The sequence below is a fragment of the Cervus canadensis genome, chromosome 2, assembly GCF_019320065.1.
Source record: "Cervus canadensis isolate Bull #8, Minnesota chromosome 2, ASM1932006v1, whole genome shotgun sequence".
NCBI classification, from domain to species: domain Eukaryota; kingdom Metazoa; phylum Chordata; class Mammalia; order Artiodactyla; family Cervidae; genus Cervus; species Cervus canadensis.
Genome location: NC_057387.1, coordinates 27,410,875 through 27,437,882, shown reverse-complemented (window position 1 = coordinate 27,437,882; position 27,008 = coordinate 27,410,875). Strand labels below are relative to the sequence as shown.

The 27,008-nt window shown below is 35.0% G+C and overlaps 1 protein-coding gene across 1 annotated transcript in view; it reads left to right on the top strand.

Annotated features, from left to right (window-relative positions):
* Positions 1–229: 229 nt before the first annotated feature.
* Positions 230–27,008, top strand: part of SYCP1 (synaptonemal complex protein 1) — a 128,644-nt gene continuing 101,865 nt past the window's right edge. Inside the window, exons 1-12 of the mRNA XM_043459950.1 lie at positions 230–236; positions 768–904; positions 1,920–2,004; positions 2,184–2,227; positions 2,398–2,454; positions 4,099–4,263; positions 5,011–5,078; positions 7,609–7,682; positions 16,609–16,667; positions 17,928–17,997; positions 18,584–18,657; positions 23,828–23,936. Coding sequence (XP_043315885.1) covers positions 797–904; positions 1,920–2,004; positions 2,184–2,227; positions 2,398–2,454; positions 4,099–4,263; positions 5,011–5,078; positions 7,609–7,682; positions 16,609–16,667; positions 17,928–17,997; positions 18,584–18,657; positions 23,828–23,936 — 913 coding nt within the window. The 5' untranslated portion in view covers positions 230–236; positions 768–796. The remainder of the gene's footprint in view (positions 237–767; positions 905–1,919; positions 2,005–2,183; positions 2,228–2,397; positions 2,455–4,098; positions 4,264–5,010; positions 5,079–7,608; positions 7,683–16,608; positions 16,668–17,927; positions 17,998–18,583; positions 18,658–23,827; positions 23,937–27,008) is intronic.

Sequence of the window (27,008 nt, the reverse complement as noted above, 5' to 3'; positions counted from 1 at the left end):
AATAGTTTCCTTCACATTCTTTAACAATAGAAGAAGCTTAAAGAATGTCAAATTCTAAGAGTACAGGTAAGAATCCAGGTAAGAATCGTTACTGACGTAGAGGGAAATCTCGCGAGATGTAGGTCTTGCGTGCTTGGCCGGCAGATGCTGCTGACCGTTATTTCGCGGTTAAATCGCGGTTCGCCTGCCCCTCCCTCCTGGCCGCTGCTTTGGAGCTACTTCCCGACTTTTCCGAGGTTCGCAGGCAGAAGTTCTTGTTGGTTCTTTCTGCTGCTCTAATAAGATAGCAGGTGGTGGTTCGCGTGGGCACTGAGCCCGCGATTTCCCGCTAATTTTTTTAAAGGTAGGGTAAGGTGTGCCGAGTTCGTTCCCTGAGGAGGAAACCTGGAGGTGGGCGACATTTTGATACTACCGCTCCCTCACGCAGGGCAGCCTCCAACGCCTCTGTAGTCGTCTAAGCACCTAAGCTAGTTCTTCCCGGCGAGGTGATGCAATTTGACAGGGCTGGTAGAGGTAACGGACTTCTTTTCAGGCTGTCCTGGTGATGATGCTAGTTTGAGTTTCTCGATTATGTACGCCGCCAGCACGGCCATTGGTGGTAGGGGAATGGCGGGGACATAGGGCATCTTTCCCCCCTCGCGGTAAGGGACGCTGTAGGCTTACATGGTAGCAGAGGTTTCGCCTATTCTCTTGTATACCTATTTATTACGGAACAAGTAGTGTACTAATAAAACAATGTAAAACCCTTTCCCCTGCTTCTTGAGCAGTAGATAATTACACGACTGGAAGAGAGAAAATGGAAAAACAAAAGCCCTTTAAGTTGTTTGTGCCACCAAGATTAAGTAGCAGTCAAGTATCTGCAGTGAAACCTCAGACTTCGGGAGGAGATTCTAATTTCTTCAAGGTAAATTTGCATATGAATTTTGATTTGACTATTCTTTAGGTAAAGGAAGCAAAGTGAACTTTCCTACTGGTGATGTTTTATAATTTTTTTTTTTCTGTAAATATCGTCTCATTTAATCTTGCTATTTAATCTCATTTAATCTTGCTATTATCAGGTATATTGAATAGAATTGCTTTGAATTAATAATGAGCATACTTAATGAGTTTAGGCATCATTCATTTAAAGAAGTAATCTGTGGCGCTTTAGAATTCTGCATACATAATGGGACCTGCTTATTTTAATCCTCCCTTCTCACTTTCTTAAAGTGATTTAAAGCAACTTATATACAATAAGATATAAATTAGAAGAATGTTAGAATCAAGGATAATTAACAACATTTAGACAAATATATCGATATACTGATAAAAAATTAGTGTGACTGAGGTTAAAATTTGACTGAGCTTCCTGGTTGACAGGATAAAAAGGGAAATTTGTACATGTAGTACATTCTTTTTTGAAGGGAGGAATTATATCATGTTTCTCAGGCAAAATAGAGCTTTTTTTTTTTTTTTAGTAATTAAATTTTTCAAGTGGAACTGTATGTTGGAGATGGGATGAAGCAATGAATATTTTAATTTTCTATGCTGTAGAAAAATTCTTATGTCTTTATAGCCAAGAGTATAATGCTAAAATGCTATTCAGTAGAGAAAATTCTCAATTCTACCAGGGGAAAGATATTAATAAAATTGAAGAAAACTAATATTCCAGGCTACTAATTAAATTTACTTATATTATTCCTGAGTACTTACAAAGCATGTGTAATGTAATTTTAGTTAGCTTTCTCTTATAAGTGAAAATTAAAAATTTTTGCTTTGTTTACATACCAAAGTCATTTGATATTTTTAACACAATGTATACATTAAAGAATTTACAATTATAGTCGCTTCTTTAAGGAGATGTATATGCAATTACATTACACTGCTAGTTATTAGAGTGATATGGGACAGTATGTTTAAGAACTTCTTTGTGTTTCTAGGGTTTCAACAAATGTGTTGAAGATGATTTTGGTTTTCCATTTGCAGTGACTAATGTCTCCAAAAATGGGGAAAACATTGATTCAGGTAGGAGACTAGAAAAGCAATGTATTACCTGTGTAGAAGCATTTTTAAAATATACTTTGCTAGATATCAATATAAGTACTGTATTGACTGACATTAGCCTTGACATTAAAGCTGGATATAATACTTGGTATAAAAAATAAGATGTTGGCATTTAATTCCAGTTGTCTTTTGTCTTGCAGATCCTGCTTTACAAAAAGTTAACTTTTTGCCCATGCTTGAACAGGTCAGTTATGTATAGTGTATATGGCTATAACCTGTTTAGGTATTGAATTGCTTACTTGAAAAAGAAAAAAAATTCTTTAGTTGTTGGATTACTAGTCTTCAGTATTTAATTGCTACTATTTGGAAACATCAGAAATATTTTCTCACAGGAAAAATTTATTCATTTTTTAGACTGATAATTCTGACTGTTGTCATTACCAGGAAGGACTAAAAGACTCTGATTTTGAGGTCAGAAAATTTCCTATTCATATTTAATTTCTTATAATTGGAGTATCATTTATTATTACTTGTGTTTATCTTTCTTTTGAGGCTTCCAAAGAGTTAATATTTAGTTATTGTTTTAAGTTATATTCTTTAAACCTTTTATCCCCTTCGTTTTTCTTTTAAATTTGCTGAAACAGTAGGCCTCTGTATTTTTCTGGATTATAAAAGCATCCATTCTTAAGAGGCAATTTAACTTTAAATCATAAAAATTAAGAATAGAAAAGGGGCCTATTATACAGAGTGAAGTAAGTCAGAAAAAGAAAGATAAATACTGTATACTAATGCATATATATGGAATCTAGAACGATGGTACTGATGAATTTATTTGCAGGACAGTAATGGAGAGACAGAGAACAGACTTACGAACACGGGAAAGTTGGAGGAAGGAGAGGGTGAGATGGATGGAGAGAGTAACATGGAAACTTATATTACCATATGCAAAATAGATAGCCAGTAGGAATTTGCTGTATGACTTAGGGAACTCAGACAGGGACTCTGTAACAACCTAGAGGGGTGGGATGGAGAGGGAGATGGGAAGGAGGTTCCAGAGGGAAGGGACATAACCTATACCTATGGCTGATCATTTTGGTATTTGGCAGAAAACAACAGAATTCTATAAAGCAATTATCCTTCAATTAAAAAATAGAAAATATCACAAGTTAAGTAATAAAAGTACCCTTCTCAAAAAAAAAAAATAGAGAAAGGGGAGATGGATACAATATGTGAGAAGGCTGAGACTTAAGCCAGTATTTTACAAAAAATTCTTGAATTAGTAGGTATGATTGTTAGGTTTACTGTCTAAGGAATTTATAGGATATACTCTACTTTTGATTTTAGTTATAAAAGTATTTTTATGGCACATAAAAATATCTTTAAAACAGACATTCCATGGCCTGATAAAATGCTATATGTTTGTTGCTGGGATTATGGTATCACAAATATATAAATATGAAATTTATTCCTAAATTTTGATAACAGAACTATCAAATAGTGACTAGAAAAAAACAACTTCTGATATTTATCTTATGTAAATTGTTGATGCAGGAAATCCAAATAAAAATCTCAGGCTAAATGAAAGAATTTGTGTTCAGTATTGTTTTTCATGTCATTGTATTGTAAACTTCATATCCTTTGGTTAATTCTTAAACTGTTTGTGTAACCAAAATGTTGCAAGACCTTTGCTAAAATTTATAGATTTGTAGAGTGATTTATTTTAGCTTTTAACCAGCCAGATTCTCTAATTGACTTAATTTCTAACTTCTGACTTACATATATTTTGATCTGTAGTCAGACGCGTTATCCATTGTGCCACTGGCCCCGGGACTTACATATATTTTGAAGTAATTTGATTTTATTCAGCAATGAATAACTTAGTTAAGTGATCAGTAACCTTAGTCAAGTGACCAAGTTATAAAGTGAAGTAGCTAGTATTGCTTTAGTAGTTAAAAAAAAGTTAACATAGCTTTCAGTATGATATTAGGGCAAAAACTGAGGAGAGATTTGGTCTCAAGTACTAAGATACTCATGGATGTTTTCAGTAAGCAGCTGTAGTTTGGTTATACTAAACTTTGAACAATTAACAGTCTTTGAAAACTTATTTTATAATAGAATTCAGAGCCAATGAGCAGACTATATTCAAAACTGTATAAGGAGGCTGAAAAGATCAAGAAGTGGAAAGTGAATGTAGAATCTGAACTGAAGCATAAAGAAAACAAGTTGCAAGAAAATAGAAAAATAATTGAAGCACAGCGGAAAGCCATTCAAGAACTACAGGTATAATGAGACTTGGAATTGAAAATATGGTATAATAAATCTTATAGTGCTATTTAAACTGAAGTGTTATTTCATAGTTAACTTAGGTTTATCTTGTTTCTATCATGTGGATTTTAAGAATGGTGCTTTTTTGAAGTTTCATTAATATTAGTCGCGTTTCAGTTTTAGGATGAACACACAGGAGAGGTTGCACAAAGCTTAATTAAATGTCTGGGGAAATAGTAACTTATTTCAGATAAAGATTGAGTTAATGATTCTAATTATAGAGTTTTAATTTTTACTAGTTCCTATTTCTGATGATGTTTTGTTTGATATAAATGTGTTTTTTATATATTAGAAAATGGCATTTTCTAATATATAAAAAAGCAGATAAAATTTTGAATGTGAAGCTATTTAGCTTCAATATTGTGACATAGTGAAAGAAAAATTTTGAGAAAATGTAACACTGGGTTAGGACAAAGGTAAAACACCTTTTCAAAATGTTTAGGGAAGATAATCTTACATTAAAATTTTGTTGGATACATTTTGGAGATGATTCAGCAAATCTAATTTTAGATTGATGAAAGTGAGACCCATATTCTTATAGGTTATCAATAAGTGTGATAAAAAAGTTCTTTTTTATGTTCAAAAAAATAATTTTTATAGACCATCATAGCAAGTTAACAAAGAAATGCTGCTTAATGATTATACTTATGTTTATTTTGCTAACTGAAATGTGATTAACTGTTCTTCTGTCTTGTAAATTAGTTTGAAAATGAAAAAGTAAGTTTGAAATTAGAAGAAGGAATTCAAGAAAATAAAGATTTAATAAAAGAGTAAGTAATAATTTAGTGAATTTGCTCTTTACAAATTTATTTTTATTTCAAGCTAATTATTAAAATAATTTCCAAAAACTTAATGACCTCTTTCTGTTGTATAATATTAATTGATATATAGAATTATGTCTGGGTGCTGTGGAGAAAAGGAAGACATACATATTTTACATTCTTTCATTTGGCAAACTGGTCACTGACTAATACCTTCTCACATTTAAAAAAAAATTTCTCACTTTTTAAAATGACCAGTAGAGGAAGCCATTATTTGGTGTTGAAAAGGGTGCCTGATAATCCTGTATTTACACTGCCTATGTGTATTGTATACCTTTCTGGTTGATCATTGTTTTAGATGCAGCTCTTGTAGAATAGGGCTCAACTTAGTTCCAGCCTGATCCTTACTGTCAAATTACTGTTTTTGCCAGTGGTGCAATCATTCTTCCATTAACTTTGGCTTGAAACTTCAGTATCATCTTTGACTTTTCCTTTTCTTTATTCTAGGCAATAGCTAAACTTTATTTTCTGCTTCTTTCACTTCAGATGGTATCATGCATAATTTAATAGAAAAATGTAATTGTTTAATTTATCTGCCAAGTAAATGAATATTGAATGGTTACAATATAATGTGCATCCACATACAGTGATAAATTTATTTCTATTTGCTTTAAGTTAAACATCATGCTAAATATGGTTCTAGAAGGATTATCACCTTGTCAGTAAAGTTGCTAATAAGTGAAAAATATGATTACAGCAGATTATTTTAGCTTAATTCAAATTCCAGAAAAATCTAAATGTTTACCTTAATTTTTTTCCTGGCTAAATATGGTTTGGATATTAGATAGGGGGAAGGGAGAAAGAAGAGGAAGTTTCTAAAATTGTGTGCCTACTGTATGTTTGGTACTTGTCACTTTTATATGGATATGTGATTGAGTTTCTATAGTATACATGCCTGCGTACTCAGTTGTGTCTGACACTCTCATCTCATGGACTATAACCCACCAGGCTCCTCTGTTCATGGGATTTTCCAGGCAAGACTACTGGAGTGGGTTGCCATTTCCTCTTCCAGGGGATCTTCCTGACCCGGGGATCAAACCTGAGTCTTCTGTCTCCTGCATTGGCAGGCAGATTCTTTACCACTTGAGGGCACCACCTGGGAAGGCCTTCTACAGTATAAGGCAGATCTGAAGTCTTCTGTAGTCCTAATACCAGTATTTGGTAACTTGTGAGCCTTCTTAAATGGCTGCTGTCTCTATTAATAAACAGTAGACTTTTTTTGTGAATACTGTAACTGCTTAGTTTATATATATAGCATACACTATATTGTAGAACAGTGTAGTATGATATAGTAAAATATAGAATTTATGCCATTTTCTGAGGTGGGAGGGAGTGACTATATTTTGGTGTGATATCTTCTATTTTAAGCACTTGATTCAGTTGAGTGTCAGTTTTGGTCTCAAATTGTCAGTTGTCATTTGAGAGCACCTAACATTTAGTTAAGAGCTTTGTCAGAATTTAGATAAGAAACAAAGTAATACTTAGAATAGAGTGACTTGGTTATTGGGTAACAAATTTAATATTAATAGAAAGTAGCTCAGATCAACCCATTATTCACTTGATCATGACTTTCTGAAAGGAATGTAGATTTTAGTGTATTCTTTTTTTTTTTTTTTTTTGTAATTTTTCTTGAGTTTGAAAGAGACTTTGGGTATTTAAAAACCATATGCCTGGCCTGTAATAGAAGTTTGAGATACTGTAACTTTACTGAATTTTTAAAAATTTTTCTAACAGTTTTTTGTCAGAGTCTGAGGGTTTTCTATATATAATAAAGTCATCTGCAAATAGTGACAGTTTTACTTTGTTTTTTCTGATTTGAGTGCCTTTTATTTCTTTTTCTTGTCTTTTGCTGTGGTGGTGAAAATGAGCATCCTTGTCCTGTTTCTGATCTTGGAGGACAAACTTCCAGCTTTTCAGGGCTGGGTATGATGTTAGCTGTGGGCTTGTTATATATGGCTTTTATTATGTTGATGTAGGTTCCCTGTATACCCACTCTGTTAAGAATTTTTATCATAAATGAATTTTGAATGTTCTCAAGTGCTTTCTCTGCATCTGTGAGATGATCAGAGGTTTTATTCACATAATGAAATTCAGGAAATTACTCATTTTATGTTTTGAAGGTAAGATAGTTGGAATATTTCTAGAGTAATTAGTAAATGAAGATCCCAATCCTGTCTGCTCATTTTATTTCTTAGGTGAATCTGGAACTGTTTACTAAGAGATTATTGAAAGCTACTTGGGTAGAAACTTGCTAAGGAGGCTTTTACTTTCAAAGAAGGCAGTTATTGAATCATCTTTGCTAATAGTACAGTCAACCCATTTTCCTTCATATAGTCACTTATGAGTGATTCATGATATATATAAAATATTATAATGTTTTAAGAATTTCTTTAAAATTATAATAATGTGTGATAACTTTTAGATATGATTTTGCTTTGAGATCAGATTACATTTATGCAAACTCTTTCCTTTGTTCCAGGAATAATGCTACAAGGCATTTATGTAATCTACTCAAAGAAACTTGTGCCAGATCTGCAGAAAAGACAAAGAAATGTAAATATCTTTTCTTGTTTTATATGATTTTATCAATTTGTTTTTATTACTTTAATGGTGGGAGGTGGAGACGGGGACAGATTATCTTTTAATTTTTTGAAACCAGTTTTTATTTGAACATGTTATATGTGTCTTATACCATTTCTTTATATAATAATTAGAATTAATGTCTCATAACCATTTCTTTATATAATAACTAGATTCTTAATTCTTTGAGCTTCGAAAGCACAAAGGTTTTTGAAAGATAATATTATATATTTCAAAAGGTATATATTGATACTTGACATTTATGGTTAATTCTCATTTTAGTTAAAGTGTGATCTTGAGATTAACCTCTTCTGTCTAGAGCAACCAGGAAGTTGAATCAAGAATGACATATAGTCATATTGGTAATAAAAAATACTGATGGAGGGCTATGCTGAAAGCATAGTACTTAAGAATAGCAATGTAGTATTTATAAATAGAATTCTCAAATTTCTTCTAAAGAAACATTATTTTAAAACATTCTGTGAAGGTTGTGGTATATATGTGAAAGTGCATGTTTTTATTTTCTGCATATTTTGATGTTAATTGTAAAGTAGGAATTTTTTTGTTTTGATGAAAAATATTGTCTGATTTTCAAAAATAATAGTGTTTGTCTTTGTCGTTAATCTGACACCAGCTCTACTTGGTTATTTGTTTGTTTCTGCTAAGAATCTATTGGGAAATAACTGTGTACCTGCTTTTCCAGGATAGCTTCTATTTTTCAAATTTTAACTGATATCACACAGCTTATTGTTTAAGAGCTTGGACTGAAGAGTTAGATATCCCTGTGTTCACATTCAAACTTTCAGTTTTTATCTGCCTGATCTTGAATAATTTATGTAACTTCTCTGTCCTTCTGTTTATTAAAGTACCTCTTAGTGTTGTTTTGAGAATTAAATTAGGTAATAAATATAAAATGCTTAGAACAGTGCAAAGTACTCAATATATGTTAGCTGTTAACGTTGTTTCCAGTATTGCTAGTTTTTTATTCTTGATCCCTGCCTATTGTACTTGGCTTTTGTAACTATATATACTTTCCAGAATGTACTGTTCCACTATCAGCAATTCCACTATACCCTGTTTATTCAACTTTCCAGATTAACTTTTCTGCCTAGATATAAAAAGTGGTGAAAAGTATATGGATGTGGGTAGAGAGATACTATATTGATTGCCTTGTAGAAAGTAACCTGGGCTAGAGAGACAAGGCTGTTCTTTCTTCTGCTTGGTTTTAAGCTAAATCAGAGATCAGTTGGTGGGAGAGGTTAGAACTTTTTAAACATTTTTAGGTGCTCTCTTATATGAACTAAAGAGTGTATCTTTTTTTTCCCCCCAATATTTCAGTTTATCTATTTATTTATGGCCACGCTGTATGGCTTGTGGGATCTTAGTTCCCCAAATAGGGGATGAACCTGTGCCCTTGGCAGTGAAAGTATAGAGTCCTAACCATTGGACTTCTGGGGAAGTCCCTGCACCTCTTTCAAGGCTTTTTTGATATTGAGCTACATGAGCTGCTTCTATGTTTTGGAGATTAATTCTTTGTTGGTTGATTTGTTTGCAAATATTTTCTTCCATTCTCAGGGTCATCTTTTTGTTTTGTTTATGGTTTTCTTTGCTGTGCCAAAACCGTTTAATTAGGTCTCAATTATTTTCATTACTCTAGGAGGTGGATCGAAAAAGATCTTGCTGCAAGTTATGTCAAAGAGTGTTGTGCCTATGTTTTCTTTTGAGAGTTTTATAGTATATGGCATTATATTTAGTTCTTTTATTCGTTTTGCGTTTTTTTGTGTGTATTAAAGAGTTTTCTGATTTCATTTGTTTACATTTGTAGCTGTCTAGTTTTCCCAGTGCCACTTATTTAAGAGATTGTTTTTTCTTCATTGTACATTCTTGCCCTAAAAAAGTCTTAATACTTGCCTTACATTTAGTGTAAACTCCGTATGTATTCTTGCCTTAAGCCTTTATTTTTCTATTGTGATTTTCTGTTTTTTATTCATTCAACATTTAAAAAAGTACCTACTATGCACCATGAAATGTTCTAGATGCTGAGGGAAAACAACAGTAAAGATACAAATTTTCTGCTATTATGGAGTATGTACTCTAGTAAGGGGACACATACCATAAATGAGTAAGTATAATGTATGTTGGGTGTGATAACTGCTTAAAAAGAGAATATTTTGGGATAGAGTATTTGGGGAAGTTTTTTTCTGATTAAGTGGTATTTGATTAGATACCTGAATAATTGAGGACTGTACCATGAAGCTATTTTGGGAATGGGTATTTCAGGCAGAAGAAATAGTAAATTCAAAATCCCTTAGTTGAGAGCCTGTTTAATCTATTCAAGTCATAACAATGAGGTCACTGTGCTGTTACTTCCGTATTTCTTACCTTTTTTTGGTTTATATTTTAGCAAATAGGCAACTCAGGTTCAGATCACAAGTTCTATCTTACCTTTTGTGTGTTGGGATTCCATTACCAGTTCAGTTTTCAAAGCTTTTGCTGTGTCACTCTGGGTCCGTTTCATATATGCTCCACTCAAGATTAGATTAGTTCTGGGCCTTGGATAGCGACTTCAGAGCTTCTGCAGTATTTGCCTTGGGTCTATTTTGTGTATGCACATCCTTTTCCCTATGGGACTTGTACCTAGTCATACAAATAATTAGCAATCCTCTTCTTCAGCTCTCTCTAGCATTACCTCCTCACCCTCAGCCTTAAAGAGGTCCTGTCTTTTTGTCCTTTGGCCAGAATCATGGAGTTTCTCCTGGGGTTTTGTATGTCCTTTCTGCCATGGCTGCTGTAGATCCACTTCTGGGGCCACCCTTGAGACAGGGCTGGAAGAGAGAAAAAAAAAATTAGAATTTCCTTTTGCTGCTCATGCTTCCTGTTAGATTTCTACTGGGCCCTTACATTTTTAGTAATTCTAGGAGAGAAGGTAGGAAAAAACTTAAACAAACAGGGAACTTGCCTTCACATGAGTCACTTCTTCAGCTTTTTATTTTTCTTCCCAATCTACCTGCTTTTGCTTAGTTTTCAGATTCTTTAAGTAGTTGCTTTATGGATTTCATTCTGAGTTTTTGTTGTAATCAATGGTAGAGAAAGGCTATAGTGGGCTTATTCCATCCTGACTGATACTGGAAATTGGTTTAGATTTTCTGAGTTATTATTCTCAACTATTCTTGGTCTGATGATTCATTATTATCTTTTTAGGTTTCTTTTAATAACTCAAAAAATTCCTCCAGATATTTAAATGTCTTTGGGAGGAAGATTGGTCTGAATTACTTTGTTGTTACCAGAAAACAGTCCTGGATATTTTTTCAAAATATAGATCAAATAATGTCACTGTCTAATTTTTTCAGTGGCTTTCCATAATTTTCAAGATAGCATGGTGTTTGCCACTTCCCTTTGCCTTGCCAAATGTTTCCGAGTGCTCTACATACACAGGCTCATGGAGAACTAAACAGATTATGCTTCTGAGTTTTCATATATGTTTATTGGCCGATCCTCCTTCCTTCTTCATCTTAATTCTTATTTGTCATTCAGAACTCAGAATAATTATTACTACCCTTGAGATATATTCTCTAAATTTTCACTCTGACTTAGATGCTCCTCTTCTTTTACTTAGTGCCCTTAGTATACTTTTATCGTGTATTTATCAGTTCCTTCAACAAATATTGAGTACCTACCACATGCTAGACATCTCACTGTAAGCTTGCAGGTAAGGGATCATGCCTTATTTAACTCAGTATATTCAACTCTTTGCACAGTGTATGTGAAGATAATAGGCAATAAATAAATTCATGAATGAATGAGTAAAGAATAAATTTATTCTTAGATGTTCCTTAAAAAAAAAAACCCTCTAAATGGTTGTCTGTTGCACACTTAAGTACATTGAAATTCTTTAGCCTGTCATTCGAAGTACTGCATACATTTTTTTTGTAGCCTTACTATTTAATCTAAGGATTACTTTGTGTTGGAAAGGACTTTAAAGCTTTTTGTTCTATTTACATATCCATTGCTTTAATTATCTTTATAGGAAATTAGTAATTTCCTTTATGACTACCAAGTGGTAGTCTTTTCTGTGTTTGAATATATTTATGGTTGAAACTCACTAACCCTGAAATTGTCATTAAGGACAACTCTTATTTTTATGTTGAAATCTCTGTGTGTGTGTGTATGTGTGTATTTTGTTGTTGGTTTTTGGCTATGTCATGTAGCTTGTGGGATCTTAGTTCCCCACCAGGGATTGAACCCAGGCCCCCTGCAGTGAAAGTGTGGAGTCCTAACCACTGGACTGCCAGGGTTAGTTGAAATTAAGAAATTTCAACAGGGAGTTGAAATTTCTTATACTGAAATCTCTGTAGCTTCTCTATTCTTAATGTAATTCTTCTCCTTAAGGCATATAGAAAAAGTCTAAAGCACATTTTTATCTCTTTAGATTTTTAAAGATAGTAACTTGTCCTTTTTGAATCTTGTCTTCTGTAACTTACATTTTTAAGATTCTTTGTGCTTTTGTTATTTTGGTTGGTCTGTTTGAATATTTAGGAGTACAGATCTGTATGAGGTAATCTACTTTGTAATTTGACCTGTGTAAAGGACTATTTCTTGTCTAATTGTAGGTGTCGTTAATGAACTCTAAAGTCAGCTTATTTGCTAGTCACATTGTATTAAAGGCTTAGTGATCTCACTATTAATTAAAATCTTTAACTTTTTTTTTATTATTTATACATGCATTTAGACTTTTGGATCCAAATAGCATTCTTTGCATTTATCCCTACTATAATTTCATTAGGCAGATCTCTGTTTTAATCAAGTACCAGCACATATTATTTTAGGATCCTGGCAAATAACATACTTTTTCTGTGTCACACTTTTGTTATCTATGAAATGGAGATAACCACAGTTCCATTTATATATACTTAGATTTCTACCTAAATATATATGTATTTATGTGTATATTTTTCCCTTTGCCAGGACTCAGGCATTTTCTTGGTCCTTATGTTAGGTCAATTTCTCTCTCTCCTTCAGTTCTTGTCTCATCAGTAACAAAAATTTGGAATGACAGACTAAAGATTTCAAACAACAGACAAGTTGCAACTCAATTACAACTCAAGCAGACAAATCTTTTAGCTCAGTTAGTAAAGAAAGTGAAAGTGAAAGTGAAGTTGCTCAGTTGTGCCTGACTCTTTGTGACCCCATGGGCTGTATAACCTACCACGCTCCTCCATCCATAGGATTTTCCAGGCAAGAGTACTGGAGTGGCTTGCCATTTCCTTCTCCAGAGGATCTTCCCGACCCAGGGATCGAACCCGGGTCGCCCGCATTGTAACCCCCGTTTGATTCCTGGGTTGGGAAGATCTACTGAAGAAGGGATAGGCTACCCACTCTAGTATTCTTGGGCATGCCTTGTGGCTCAACTGGTAAGGAATCTGCCTGCAATGTGGGAGACCTGGGTTTGATCCCTGGGTTGGGAAGATTCCCTGGAGAAGGGAAAGGCTACCCACTCCAGTATTCTGGCCTCGAGAATTCCCTGAACTGTATAGTCCATGGGGTTGCAAAGAGTCAAACACGACTGAGCGACTTTAGCTTTCTTTCACTTTCCCAAGACGTGGGAGCAGGCTGACCCCAAAGGAGTCATTGTCCTCCCAACCCCTTTTGGCTTCTCTCTTTTTATACCTCTCCTCTCCTCTTTTTTGTTGTGCCCTGTGCAAAATAGGGGTTTTACCCACCATCAATCAAGAAAAGGAATGCAAATAGTCATAAGCTCAAGGCTGATTGACAGTTGCAATTTATATAACAGGCTCTGTTGTGTATGTCTTCCCATAATTCAGTCTGTTGTAATCAGATGTATATATGTATAGAATATTTAGGAACCCTAAATGGACTCCTAGCTGCCTAAGGTTACTTGAAGATGCCCCTGTGGTTAGTTTGTATCCACTGTGTGCATAGGACACAAGTACAGAGGTGGGATAAATCTCTGTGGTTATTTTGTAGCATATCTGTGAGCTCTCCTGAGTGTGTCTGGGATGGGTTTAGAGATCAGCTTGCATTCCTTTCCTCATTGCTCATGCCTAACTTCCTGCCTAACACTTAATATTTACAATTTTGTCAAGACAGTCATTTGAATCTATGTGTAATAATACTCTTTCTTTAGACCAGAAAAGTTTTATGATATCTTTGGCCACTTATTCTGATTTCTCTTTGGGCATACTTGTTATTTGTTGACCCTTGTTTTTCATTTCTCTAATTGTTTTAATATTTGTTTTCTCACTTCTTTCATGTTCTCTTTTCTTTGTTTGATAGTATTTTTTCATGGCCTTGTGTAGATTTGCTAACCATATACATCACTGAAATAAGCAAGAACTATCTAGACTAAATAAACAAACAAGATGTTAAACTGACTTTGGACTTAGTATACTGGTTGAATCCTCTTTTGATATTCATAGTTGTATGGCCAGTCACTGAACAGTTTCTAATGTTTTCACCTTGTGTGGATCTACTTTTGGTAGCTGAATTTCCTTTCTGTCCCTTTTGCCTGGTTTCCTGATTCTCTGATAAATTTTGTAGAATATATGATTCTTAGTGATTTTAGTCAACAAACTCAGGCATGCACAAAATTTTTATATCTTAAAATGTTAAAAAATCTTAAAGCCTTTATTCTGCTCACATGGAAGAAATTTCTCTTAGTAAATTTGGAAATTTTTCTTCATTATCTGGGGTTGTATATAGATTTGGGGGTGCCCATATAGTACCATGTAGTAGAGAGGGACATTGACTTCTCAGTCATCTGTCCTTTGAGGCTTTCATCATTTCGATTGGTATTCAGTTACTGGTCTACATAGGTTGTTGCTAAGCTGTTCCTGATACCAGTCCTCAGCGCCTATTCAGTTGTGCTGATCCTGTGTGCTTTATCCTGCCATACTTAGTTACACAGTGTGTTGGGACAAGGAAATCTGTGAAGCTAAGGCCCCATCTGTGTAGATATATTTGACAGTCATTTCTCATGTTTTGTCATCTTCCTAGGGATGACTGTCCCACTCTGCTCTTGGTTTGTGCAAAAAGAAAATTTCAGTCTCACTCTACTCTTGGTTCGCCTAAACTCTGTTGTTTCTGTGTTCCCCAACCCTGAGCCTTAGCTTGATGAGTGTAGAGGGCTATGGAATCATTGCATAAGTACTTGCCAGAATCCAATAAGCTGTCTGTTTCCTTTTTAAAGGCTTCTTTCCCTGCAAACAGTAAATATTTCTTAAGTCTAGAGGATGGTAGCTTTTTCTGATTTGTGTATTTTGAAAATCTATTACTTGCCTATATCTTGACTCTTTCCCTTAACCCCAACACTGGGCATTTGGAACTCAGACATTTTTGTTGCTTTTGGTTGAATCATCTCTTATCTAAGACAATGAATGCAGCAAGATCTAGTTGGCCAAATTAGGGCAAAGCAAGTGTGTGTGTGTGTGTGTGTGTATGCATAAGAGAGAGAGAGAGAAAGAAATAAGGGATAGAGAGAGAGGGAAGGGAGGAGGGAAGGTGAAAGGAGGGAGTGAGGTGGGGGTGGGGAGATGAATAGATACCAAGAAAACAAAGAAGATAGGTTTTATTGGTTACAATTATTATGTCAGTACATTAGAACACTTTACTAGCAAAGTCCCTTCTCTATGCCCCACTGTAGCAACTTGTTCCTGACAACTATAAAGTACATCTATCCCAATTTATTTTCTTTTTTGTAGTTTTATTTTCTTTCCAGTACTTGTCTATTGGAGGAATGACTGGAGGGTATTTTGGAAGTACTGGTGATGATGGTAATGGGAAGATTGGAGGTGTTGGCAATAGGATGCAATTCTTCGGTACAAATAGGTTTTGTGGAATAGAGGTTTGTTGCTAACTGTGTTGGGTAGTAAATATGAGACAGTCAATGGATGGAGTGAGAAGGATGAACTGTATTTTTGTTGAAATACCAATGTGTTCTGTCTCTATTTCTTTAACTTTTCCAGCCCTTTAATATTCAAATAAAAGCGGTCTGGCTCCTGTTCCACGTGCTTTGATAAGTCTAGAGCTCTTCCCAGTGTTTTTGAGAACACAAGAATACTTTTATCTTCTAAAGTCAATTCATTTGGCTCCTCATTGACATTTGAGTCTATCATAGCTGCCATTCTTGTTTTACAGCTTGTTACTTGGAATTTGGAATTAATACCCTCCCTTCAGTTTAACATGGTTTTTGTGATTCTTGGCCTAAATGGGTGGAATGATGAAGGGATAGTCACATTGTCTTTTACTGCCTTGTGCCTTATTTCTCTGTAGTACCACATATCAACACTCAGTTTGAATACAGTTAGAGGGAATCATTGCTCAGGTTAAAAAAAAAAAACTAAAAAAAAAAAAACAAACCCTAAAAATATTGTAGAGGATTTACAGGAGAGTTCTCTTTGGGGCTACACTTATTCTTAGCTTGTTCTTCTTGTCTTGACATTTATCTTCCTTTCTGTCTCTTCAAAAATAGAGCAGAAACAAGAGTGAGCTTTGTGTTTCATTTAAAATTCACCTCATGAATCTTAAAAATACAAAGGAAAAATACTTCACAGATAGTTGTTAAATCCCTAATTATTGTAAATGCTAAAATTATAAATATATTACAAAATTTGAATAAATTAATGAGTAATAATAATTCTATAAAAGGAAATTAGAGATAACTGAACAGCTCCTAGCTTTTGAGGTAGTTGTCATGAAGTATGACCATGCCTTATGTAAATTATTTTTAATACTACTTTAAATGACTCAAAAGATGTACCAATATCCTTTACTAACACAGATTTTTAAATATGTTAATGCTTACCTGAGACATTTGAGTGTTACCTTGTTGGAATCATAGTTGTTTTAAATTTAATTTTGAAATATTTTATATTTATAACAGATGAATATGAGCGAGAAGAAACTAGGCAAGTTTATATGGACCTAAATAGTAACATTGAGGTAAGTGGTAGTGAAAATCTGAATATTTTAAACAGAGGCATTTCTAAGCAAATTAGAGTAATAGCTACAAAGATGTGAGCAATTGTTCTTGCTAAAGGGATTATTATTAATCTTTTGATATATGATTATATCTAGTAAAATTCTCAAGATTCCATACTGTAAGTATTAATGTTTTGTTTTTTAGTGTTTTTTAATTTACATGTTAGTAACACCATTTAACTTCATTTATTAAATATTAACTCTGTGTCAGAGACTAGCACATTTTGACACATAACCATTAATTTGAAAAACATACCGAGTATTATTAATCTGTGTCTGGTGCCTGTTTATTTTTTTTTAAATCCCATCCTCTGTCATTCTTCAGTTTGCTTCTCTGCTGTAATTCTTTCTTTCTTTTTTGTTTCTCAGACTTGCTAAGCTCTTTCTGATCTTGCTTCTTTGAATTTGTTCTATCTAGAACTTTCGTATCCAAGATCTTGTGCAAATGTATATGCTTAATTCTGCTTTTTTATTACCCTCCTTACTATTTCACCTAAAATATCTTTCTACTCAGTCGTCTTCTCTCCTCACCTTGTCTTAACTTTCCTGAAGAGCACTTAAAACTACATGATATTTATTTGATGTACATGCGTGCACGTGTGTGTGTGTGTGTGTGTGTGTATTTGTGTTGGTATGTCTTCTTTCTTATACTGAAATGAAAGGATAAGGACTTTGTTTTATATCCTAAGTGCCTAAAACAGTGCCTGGAACATAATTGACAGTAACTATTTATTAAATGAATAAATGAATTTATCCAGTTTTACAAATCAGGATTTGTTGAATGTTGAATGAACTCATACTGACAGGTAAGAAGTATAATTTGAACTCTTATGGGGAGAGACCTCACAGAGGTTATACTGTAGTAGATTGTAAGCAAAAATCAATTGAAAATTATAGATTTTGATATGGGCTATTAAGTAAATGACTAGAGTACTAATAATTGTTTTGCTGCTCTTTGGTATTATATAACCTGTCTCCAGTGCCTTTAAGCATCTGGGATGCTACCATAACAGGCACTCTCAGTACATTTTAGTAAATTATTTAATTATTAAAAGTTACAGAATTTTAATTATTCAATTTTGTGTAGTTTTAAGTGTAATGATCACTTGATACAAATTTATTATTTCATTGCTTGAAGAAAGCTATTTAAAAAGTCTTAGTATGAAAATAAAATAAAATAAAAAGTCTTAGTATGATTCTTAAAACTTAAATATATTTCAGAAAATGATAATAGCTTTTGAGGAACTTCGTGTGCAAGCTGAGAGTTCCAGACTGGAAATGCGTTTTAAGTGTAGGAATCTTTTTTTTTTTAAATATTACTCTTCTGCTATTTATATTTTCAGTAGATTCTGTTAATGTTTTCATACCTTCAGCTTGATGCCTAAACTATTGAAAACTTTTATACTGTATATGGTTTTATAAGCCCCTCAAAATCTTGTGGAATGTGGCAGAGGATTGGTATATGTTAAAAATACCCTGTTTGCCTCAAAAGCTACATTTTCCCTGAAATCAAATTATGGTTTGTACTTAAGTTTTTGGAAGTGTGATTTGGTCTTATTTTTACATTTCTTGGTCAAGTTGCATGTTAAAATAATAATAGATATATTTTTAAAATCTGTTATTTCAGACTAGTGTATTATAGAAAAAAACTTCTTATATATATACTGTTATAAAAATTATAGAAGTTTAGAAAGTTATTGTAACTTAGATATAAATTTACTAAACAGGTTTAGCAGCAAGAAGATAGCGGTTTCATCTTTTCAGAAACCTTTGGAATTTAATATCTAGATAAATAAGGAAGTAAAATAAAATATCAGAAACTTAAAATTTTGTTTGTGATACAATTATATTAAAGTATATTTGTTTAACTTTCAAAGTAAAGGAAGATTATGAAAAAATCCAACACCTGGAAGAAGAGTACAAGAAGGAAGTAAATGATAAGGAGAAGCAGGTATTTTTTACAAATCTATTTTCTGTATCCTTTATATTTGCTAATAAATGAGATACTTAAAATTTCAAGAGAAATTTTTATTTGCTGTCTCTTGATAAAGTTCTGAATTTTAATATTATGTGTATTTAAATATATTTTCCATATGCCTTAATGTCCATTGACTCAAATTTGCACATATGGAATGCTGTACCTTTTTTAAAAATCAGTGGATCTTCTACAATATTTATATTAGTGGGTATTAGGACAGTCTGTAAAAATATATTATTTTGTGAGAACTTTTGTTCAGACAGAAACTTCATAAAATATAAATATGATCATGATCATGCAACCCACATTTTGCAGTTTATTTTGAAATATACGATTCATGACACCAATGAAGGTGAACTAAAACATTCTTTTGCTTCTTTCTATTAATGTCACATAGTGGGAAACTTGAAAATGGTGAGTTTATATTCTTTTAGAGTCACAAGAATGTTGATTTTAGATGATGATTATGCCAACTGTTTCAAGCTTTCTGAATCCAGAATGGAAAATGAAATATAGAAAGGAATCTTTGGGTAGTGTAGTTATTTTGACTGTCATCTCTCTACTTCTCCCTATTTTTTTCTGAGTTTTTATCTGACTTGGCACAAATACCTTGTAATTATAGATAACAAGGATATGTACTTAAACAATAGTGGCAAATATTAATTGAAAGTACAAAGAAGATTCTTAGAGTTTTCTGTAAGTACTGGCTAAATAATAGAATTCTAATTTATGTATTATACTTTGATCTTTTAAAAGAGTTAGCTTTTTTTTTCTGTATTTTAACTATATTTTTAAAATCAGATTTCTGGAAGAAGGAGGTATTCTTAAAAGTGAAAAATGTGCTTATTATACAAAACACAAAAATACAATAAAGTGCTGAGAAGCTTGTTGGAATCCTGAGTACATGAGCTGAACTTTCAGATCTTGGGTGTTATTTGTAAAAATGATGCTGTGGCCAACTAGTGTTTTGCTGGGGACTTTGTTGTTTAGTTGCTTTGTTGTGTATGACTCTTTGCAGCCCCATGGACTACAGCATGCCAAGCTTTCCTGCCCTTCACTATCTCCCAGAGTTTGCTCAAACTCAAGTCCTTTGAGTTGGTGGTGCCATCCAACCATATCATTCACTGTTGCCCCCTTTTCTTCCTGTTCTCCATCTTTCCTGTATTTCCAGTGAGTTGGCTCTTCACATCAGGTGGCCAAAGTGTTAGAGTTTCAGCTTCAGCATCAGTCCTTCCAGACAATATTCAGAGTTGATTTCCTTTAAGATTGACTGGTTTGATCTCCTTGCTGTCCAGGAGACTCTGAAGAATCCTCTCCAGCACCACAGTTTGAAAGCATCAATTTTTCAACAGTTGGCCTTCTTTATGGTCCAACTCTCACATCCATACATGACTACTGGAAAAACCATAGCTTTGCTTATACAGATATTTGTTGGCAAAGTGACTTCTCTGCTTTTGAATACACTGTCTAGGTTTGTCATAGCTTTTACTCCAAGGAACAAGCATCTTTTAGTTTTGTTGCTGCAGTCCATCAGCAGTGATTTTGGAGCCCAAGAAAATAAAATCTGTCACTGTTTCTGCTTTTTCCCCATTTGTTTGCCATGAAGTGATGGAACTGGATGCCATGATCTTAGTTTTTTTTTCATGTTGAATTTCAAGCCAGCCTTTTCACTTTCCTCTTTCACCCTCATCTAGAGGCTCTTTAGTTCCTCTTCACTTTCTACCATTAGAGTGGTATCATTTCCATATCTGGGTTATTGATATTTTTCCCGGCAATCCTGATTCCAGCTTGTGATTCATTCTTCCTTGCATTTCGCGTGATGTACTCTGCATATAGGGGCTTCCCTGGTGGCTCAGAGGATAAAGCATCTGCCTGCAATGTGGGAGACCTGGGTTCGATCTCTGGATTGAGAAGATCCCCTGGAGAAGGAAATGGCAACCCACTCCAGTATTCTTGCCTGGAGAATCCCATGGACAGAGGAGCCTGATGGGCTACAGTCCATGGGGTCGCAAAGAGTTGGACACGAGTGAGCGACTTCACACTTCACACACTGCATATAAGTTAAATAATAGGGTAACAATATATAGCCTTGACACACTCCTTTTCCTGTTTGATATCAGTCTGTTGTTCCATGTCTGGTTCTAACTGTTGCTTCTTGATCTGCATACAGGTTTCTCAGGAGGCAGGTAAGATGGTCTGGTATTCCCATCTCTTTAGGAATTTTCCAAAATTTGTTGTGATCCATACAGTAAAGGCTTTTGCATAGTTAATGAAGCAGATGTCTTTCTGGAATTTCTTTGGGTTCTTCACGATCCAATGAATATTGACAATTTGATCTCTGGTTTCTCTGCCTTTTCTAAATCCTGCTTGTATATCTGGAAGTTCTAAGTGTTGTTATTTGCAAGACTTTTTTTTTCCCTATAAATCTCTGAATTCCTTGCCTGGGAATGTAAACTTTGCTGATAGCATTTCAGGGCTGGGTTAGCAGGACAGGCTGAGTCTCATCATTCCATATGTTGACTTCTTAGTTATATTTTTTGTCTCCAACCTTTCCTGTGCCTGGAATATTCAGGTTTAGAGATTCTTTTTTTTTTCCTCCGATTTGATCATGCTGATGTGCCGGGGTCCAGCCCCAGCAGGATCCAGGGGAACCCTCAGGATGAACGGCGTCGGCGAATGAGAGAGAGAGTGAGACAAAGCTCGGGGCTAAGTCTGAAGTTTATTTTTGTATGGCCCCTTTATACCCTTAACAACATCTTTTTGGGGGAAGTGCATATTGCTTACACACAGGTCATCTCAAAACATTACAGCAACTTGACCTTCAACAGAAATTGGATGTCACCCACATACTTTTTCGTTCACAAGAGTCTTATCATTTGGCCTTCAGGCCTGCTAACATTTTATGGCTTGCACCTGGTGTGACTTAAGCAACTTCAGTAGCCGACCCTGTTTTTCTTATAATTAATCATTTTCTTTCTAATAAGTGTCATCTCTATGGAACTAGATAGGATTACATTTTTACAGAACAGAAATGCGAAGGACTGCAGAAACAGCAGATATGGCACAAAACAGGCTCTTAGTCTAAAAGTTAACTACCTGCAAGAAGTTGCCAGCTAATCTCTATCTAAAGTATTTTCTATTAGGCACATTTGTGGCTATCATATTTGTGGAGCTTTTCTCACCCCGTGAAGGGGCCTATGCTTAATAGTTTCTTTTGTTAACGTACTGTGTTTAGGATGTTTAGAACAATCAAGAGCATTTTGTGCAATGAGATCACACATTTATCAAACAAGCCAGAATGCCAGCAAAATGTTTGAGTGGAAGCATTTCCTTCATCTCTGGCCCTTTCATAGGGTACCAGCGTCCAGAAGATTTATTAATTAGGGTTTTAAGTTGGTCCTCATTCAGTGAAAGAGGAGCAGGAGAGCTCTCAGCAGGCAACACAAGAATCTGCAACAGGGCAAACAAGAACAACAGCAGAAAAGGGGGAAAGATACAGGGTGGGGTAGAGGCTGAGGCCAACCTGGAGGGTCCCTTATCCTAGACGGCCTTGCCTGTCAGGTTTTTTCCTCGTGACCTCGTCATGGATGGGGTCCCGGACGGCCTTGCCTGCCCGGTATTTTCTTCATGACCTCGTCACAGGCGGGACCTCCCATAACGGCTCCTGGCACTGGTGTCTCTTGCAAAGATGGAATAGGCTTGTTCTCTGGTTGGCTTTCAGGGAGTAGAGTCCAGGAAAGGAGGGTTAAGAGGCCTAGGGGAGCCTTACTACTCTTTGCAGACTTCCAATCTCCTTGTACTTTTTATTGTTCTTGTTCAGTCTCTCAGTCATGTCCGACTCTTTGCAACCCCATGGACTGCAGCAAGCCAGGCTTCCCTGTCCTTCACTGTCTCCCAGAACTTGCTCAAACTCATGTCAATTGAGTTGGTGATGCCCTCTAACCATCTTGTCCTCTGTCATCCCCTTCTCCTCCTGCCTTCAATCTTTCCCAGCAGCAGGGTCTTTTCCAGTGAGTCAGTTCTTCATATCAGGTGGCCAAAGTATTGGAGCTTCAGCATCAGTCCTTCCAGTGAATATTCAGGATTGATTTCCTTTAGAATTGACTGGTTTGATCTCCTTGCAGTCCAAGGGAGTCTCAGGAGTCTTTTCCTTTTTCTTAGTTTCCTGTTTCATACCTAGCTTCCACAGTGTCTGTTGCTTCAAATTCTTGAAACATTCTGGGTTTCTTTAGGATAGAATTATTTTGCTTCTCATTTGTAATCTTCCCTGTGTAGACTCTTAGTTTTGATCTTACATTTCTATGCTAAATCATTTTCTGTTCCCTTTCACTGTTTTCCTTTTTTACATTTTGTGGTTTGAATTATAGAAGTCTCATGGTTTCATGGAAGATGAAGTCCATCTTTGTTGTTTTTCTGGTTATTTTTTGGGTGGTTAAAAGATGAAAATAGGGTAGCGAGGTCTTTCTGCCATCTTGAATCTGTGAGTCTTCCGTCTATAAGTTTATCTTTCACCTTTCCTTTACATGCACTCTGTATTCTAGCCATCTAAACATTTCAACTCTCTGAATAGAAGGATGATCTTTTGATCCTTTGTGTTCTTACACAAGTCTAGAATGCTCATTTCCTCCTGCTAGCCTGAATACTTAGACAAGACTAAATACTTGTCTATCAAGATTCAGTTCAATTCTTTGAGAAGGATTAATTTTTGATTCCATCCCCCAAGATTGATTTAGATTTTTTTCTAATTCCTGTAAGATTTTTGTTCTATAATAATATTCAAGTTTAGTTGTTTGTCACCTGGTCTAGGCTATGAGTTTCTTAGATGAGTTCCATCATGTCTGAATATTCAGTGCTTATTATGGTTCATGGAACAGAGTAGGTGCTCAATAATATTTATAGAATAAATGAACCAGTAGATTCTAGTATATAATCTTCTATATCAGCTGCTGATAACTTAAAATGCTTATTATAATATTAAGTATGTTGTATTAGTTTGCTCATTCCTTCATTCAAATGAATGCCAGGCACAGACTAATGAAAAGCATATAAGGAAGTGCATAAAATAATCATAGATGATGATCAGTGCTAAGGTATCATTTAATTTTTTGTATCTATAATGTATTATTTAAATATTTCACTTTAGGTATCACTGCTGTTGATCCAAAGTACTGAGAAAGAAAATAAAATGAAAGAGTTAACATTTTTGCTAGAAGAGTCCAGAAATAAAATTAATCAATTGGAGGAAAAGACAAGTAAGAATTTATATAAGAAAATATGATAATGTCTTATGTATTCCTCTTGTTATGTTTAAAATTTTAGCTTTTATTACAGTTTTATTATAATGAAACAGTTTTGTTGTAATGTTTTGGGCTTCCCTGGTGGCTCAGACAGTTAAAGAATCTGCCTGCAGTGCTGGAGACCCGGGTTCAATCCCAGGGTTGGGAAGATACCCTGGAGAAAGGAATGGCTACACACTCCAGTATTCTTGTCTGGAAAATCCCATGGACAGAGGAGCCAGGTGGGTTACAATCCATGGGGCTTCTAAGAATCAGATACGACTGAGCATGCATACACCGCACACACACTAGTATTCTTGCCTGGGAAATCCCATGGACAGAGGAACCTGGCAGGATACAGTCCATGGGGTCACAAAGAGTTGGACACAACTGAGTGACTAACACAGTTTTGTTGTAATGGTTTTTAATGCTGTAATTCTCCACCCAGGTTGAAAAGTTGGAGGAGGGAATAACAGTCACTTAGGAAGCTTTTTCAAAGAAGATGTGCTTCTCTTTTCCCTTTCCATAGTCTCATTTTCTTCATTTCAATAAGGTGCTCTATGAAAACAGGGATCTTTGTCTTTTTTTGTTCATTGATGTGTTCCAAGTACATAAAACAGTGGCTAATATATATTAGGTATTCAGATATTTTGTAAATAAATGAATACTCTAGGAGCACTATGAAGACAATTATTAATTATTCTTGGAGCAAGGCATTTGGAAAGGCATTAAGGAAAAGTTGTTTGTTGAAGTAGACCATGAACGACTGAAGTTGCTCAGTCATATCTGACTCTTTGTGATCCCATGGACTGTCACCTACCAGGCTCCTCCATCCATGGAATTTTCCAGGCAAGAGTACTGGAGTGGGTTGCCATTCCCTTCTCTAGGGGATCTTCCCGACCCAGGGGGATTGAACCCAGGTCTCCCTCATTGCAGGCAGATGCTTTACTGTCTGAGCCACTAGGCAATGAATGCTGTCAGGTATGCCAAAACATTAAACCAACAAATATTAAAGCCTAAATAAGACAGTTCAGAACTTCCCTGGTGATCCAGTGGTTAAGAATCCACCTGCCAATTCACGGGACATGGGCTTGATCCCTGATGCAGGAAGGTTCCACATGCCTCAGGGCAACTAAGTTCATGCATCAACTACTAAAAGAAAGTAAGTGAAGTTGCTCAGTCTTGTCCGACTCTTTGTGACCCCATGGACTGTAGCCTACCAGGCTCCTCCGTCCATGGGATTTTCCAGGCAAGAGTACTGGAGTGGGTTACCATTTCCTTCTCCAGGGTAAGTAGACCATAGATGATTAAAAGTTCCCTAGACAGTGAATTGGAGGAGGGAGTGTAGGCAGAAGAAATGGCTTGTGCAAGTCTTGAAACTGTGAAAATTAGGGTTTATTTGAAGCACTGATTACTATATATTAGTATACTAGGATAAATATTAGTATATATCTTTAAGTCTATATCTTAAAGAACTCAGATAGATTAGACTGGAAAAAATGGATCAGATTATGAAGGATCTTTAGTGTCATGTAATATTTTAGACTATCTTTTTATTGAGTATTTTTCAAACTTGTTCAAGTAGTAAGGCACTTGAAAGGTGCGTACTTTGTGAAATACTGTGCTCCTTTCAGAACGTCATGGAGATCTTGTGGCATATTTTCACTTTTCTCTGAAAAACACGGCATAGAATTATTTAGTTCCTGTTAACCTATGCCTGCACATTTTACCTTACTGTCATTACTGTGTCCTGTACTCTAGATACTGAAATGGTTTAACCTCTTTTACATTTTATGTTCTCCCTCTCTCACCAGCTTTTGGCTACTTCTACTAACCAAAATGAACCTTCTACCTCCTCTCCAAATCTATTGGCTAAATTCTACTGAACTCCTTATTGTTAAGAGTGGCTTAAGCATTACTCGTATGTCTCCTGTGACCTTGAGTGTCTTGAGGGCAGTGTGTCTTACTAAATATCTTTGTAACTCTAGTGCCCAACATGTTGCTATATATGTATGTATATAATAGAATTTTAATAGGTGTTAAGATGAATGAATATTTAATCTTATCATATAAACTGGAAACAACTTAAAGGTAATAAATAACACTGTATGATTCTGCACACTAATAGCCACTGAAATATATTAATTTAAGTTACTTTTCATTGTTTCCCATTTATCTATCTATTTATCTGTCTTCCACTTGTTTTTCTCTTTCTTTCAGCTTAGATATCTTCTATTGACCTGTTATCTAACCCTGCCTTCTACTGTGTCTAATTGCTTTTAAACTCATTTATTGAATTCTTAACTTTAATCATATTTCTTCCTTCTAAAATTTCCATTTAATTATTTTTCTAAAGATTCCATTTCTCTGGGTAGCTTCTCCTCTTTTAAAAGTGACATTTCATCCTTTTAAAATATATTAGTCACTGATATTTTATAGTTCTTCTCTTTTTACTTCAACATCTGGCTCACCTTTTGATCTGTTTCTTTTTTAAAAATATGGTAAAATACATATAACATAAAATTTACTATCTTAATCATTTTTAAGTGTATGGCTCAGTGGCACAGATACATTCACATTGTTAGGCAGTCATCAGTAGTATTTATCTCCAGAACTCTTCATCTTGCAAAATTGCTGTATCCATTAAGCAGTAACTTCTCATTTCCTTCTCCCCTCAGCCCTTTGTGACCTCCATTCTACTTTCTATTCCTTTTTAATCTTACTTTTTAGTCATTTGTCCTTATCTTTTGATGTGTTCAGTAATTTTTTGATTGAATTCCATACATTGTTATAAGAAAAGCAGATGCTGGCTGATGTTCTCTTCTGTTTGCTAGGGAGAAATTGGGCTGATTCAGTTCAGTTCAGTTGCTCAGTCATGTTCGACTCTTTGCGACCCCATGAACTGCAGCATACCAGGCTTCCCTGTCTATCACCAACTCCCGGAGTTTACTCGAACTCATGTCCATCCAGTCAGTGATGCCATCCAGCCATTTCATCCTCTGTCTTCCCCTTCTCCTCCTGCCCTCAATCCCTCCTAGCATCAGGGTC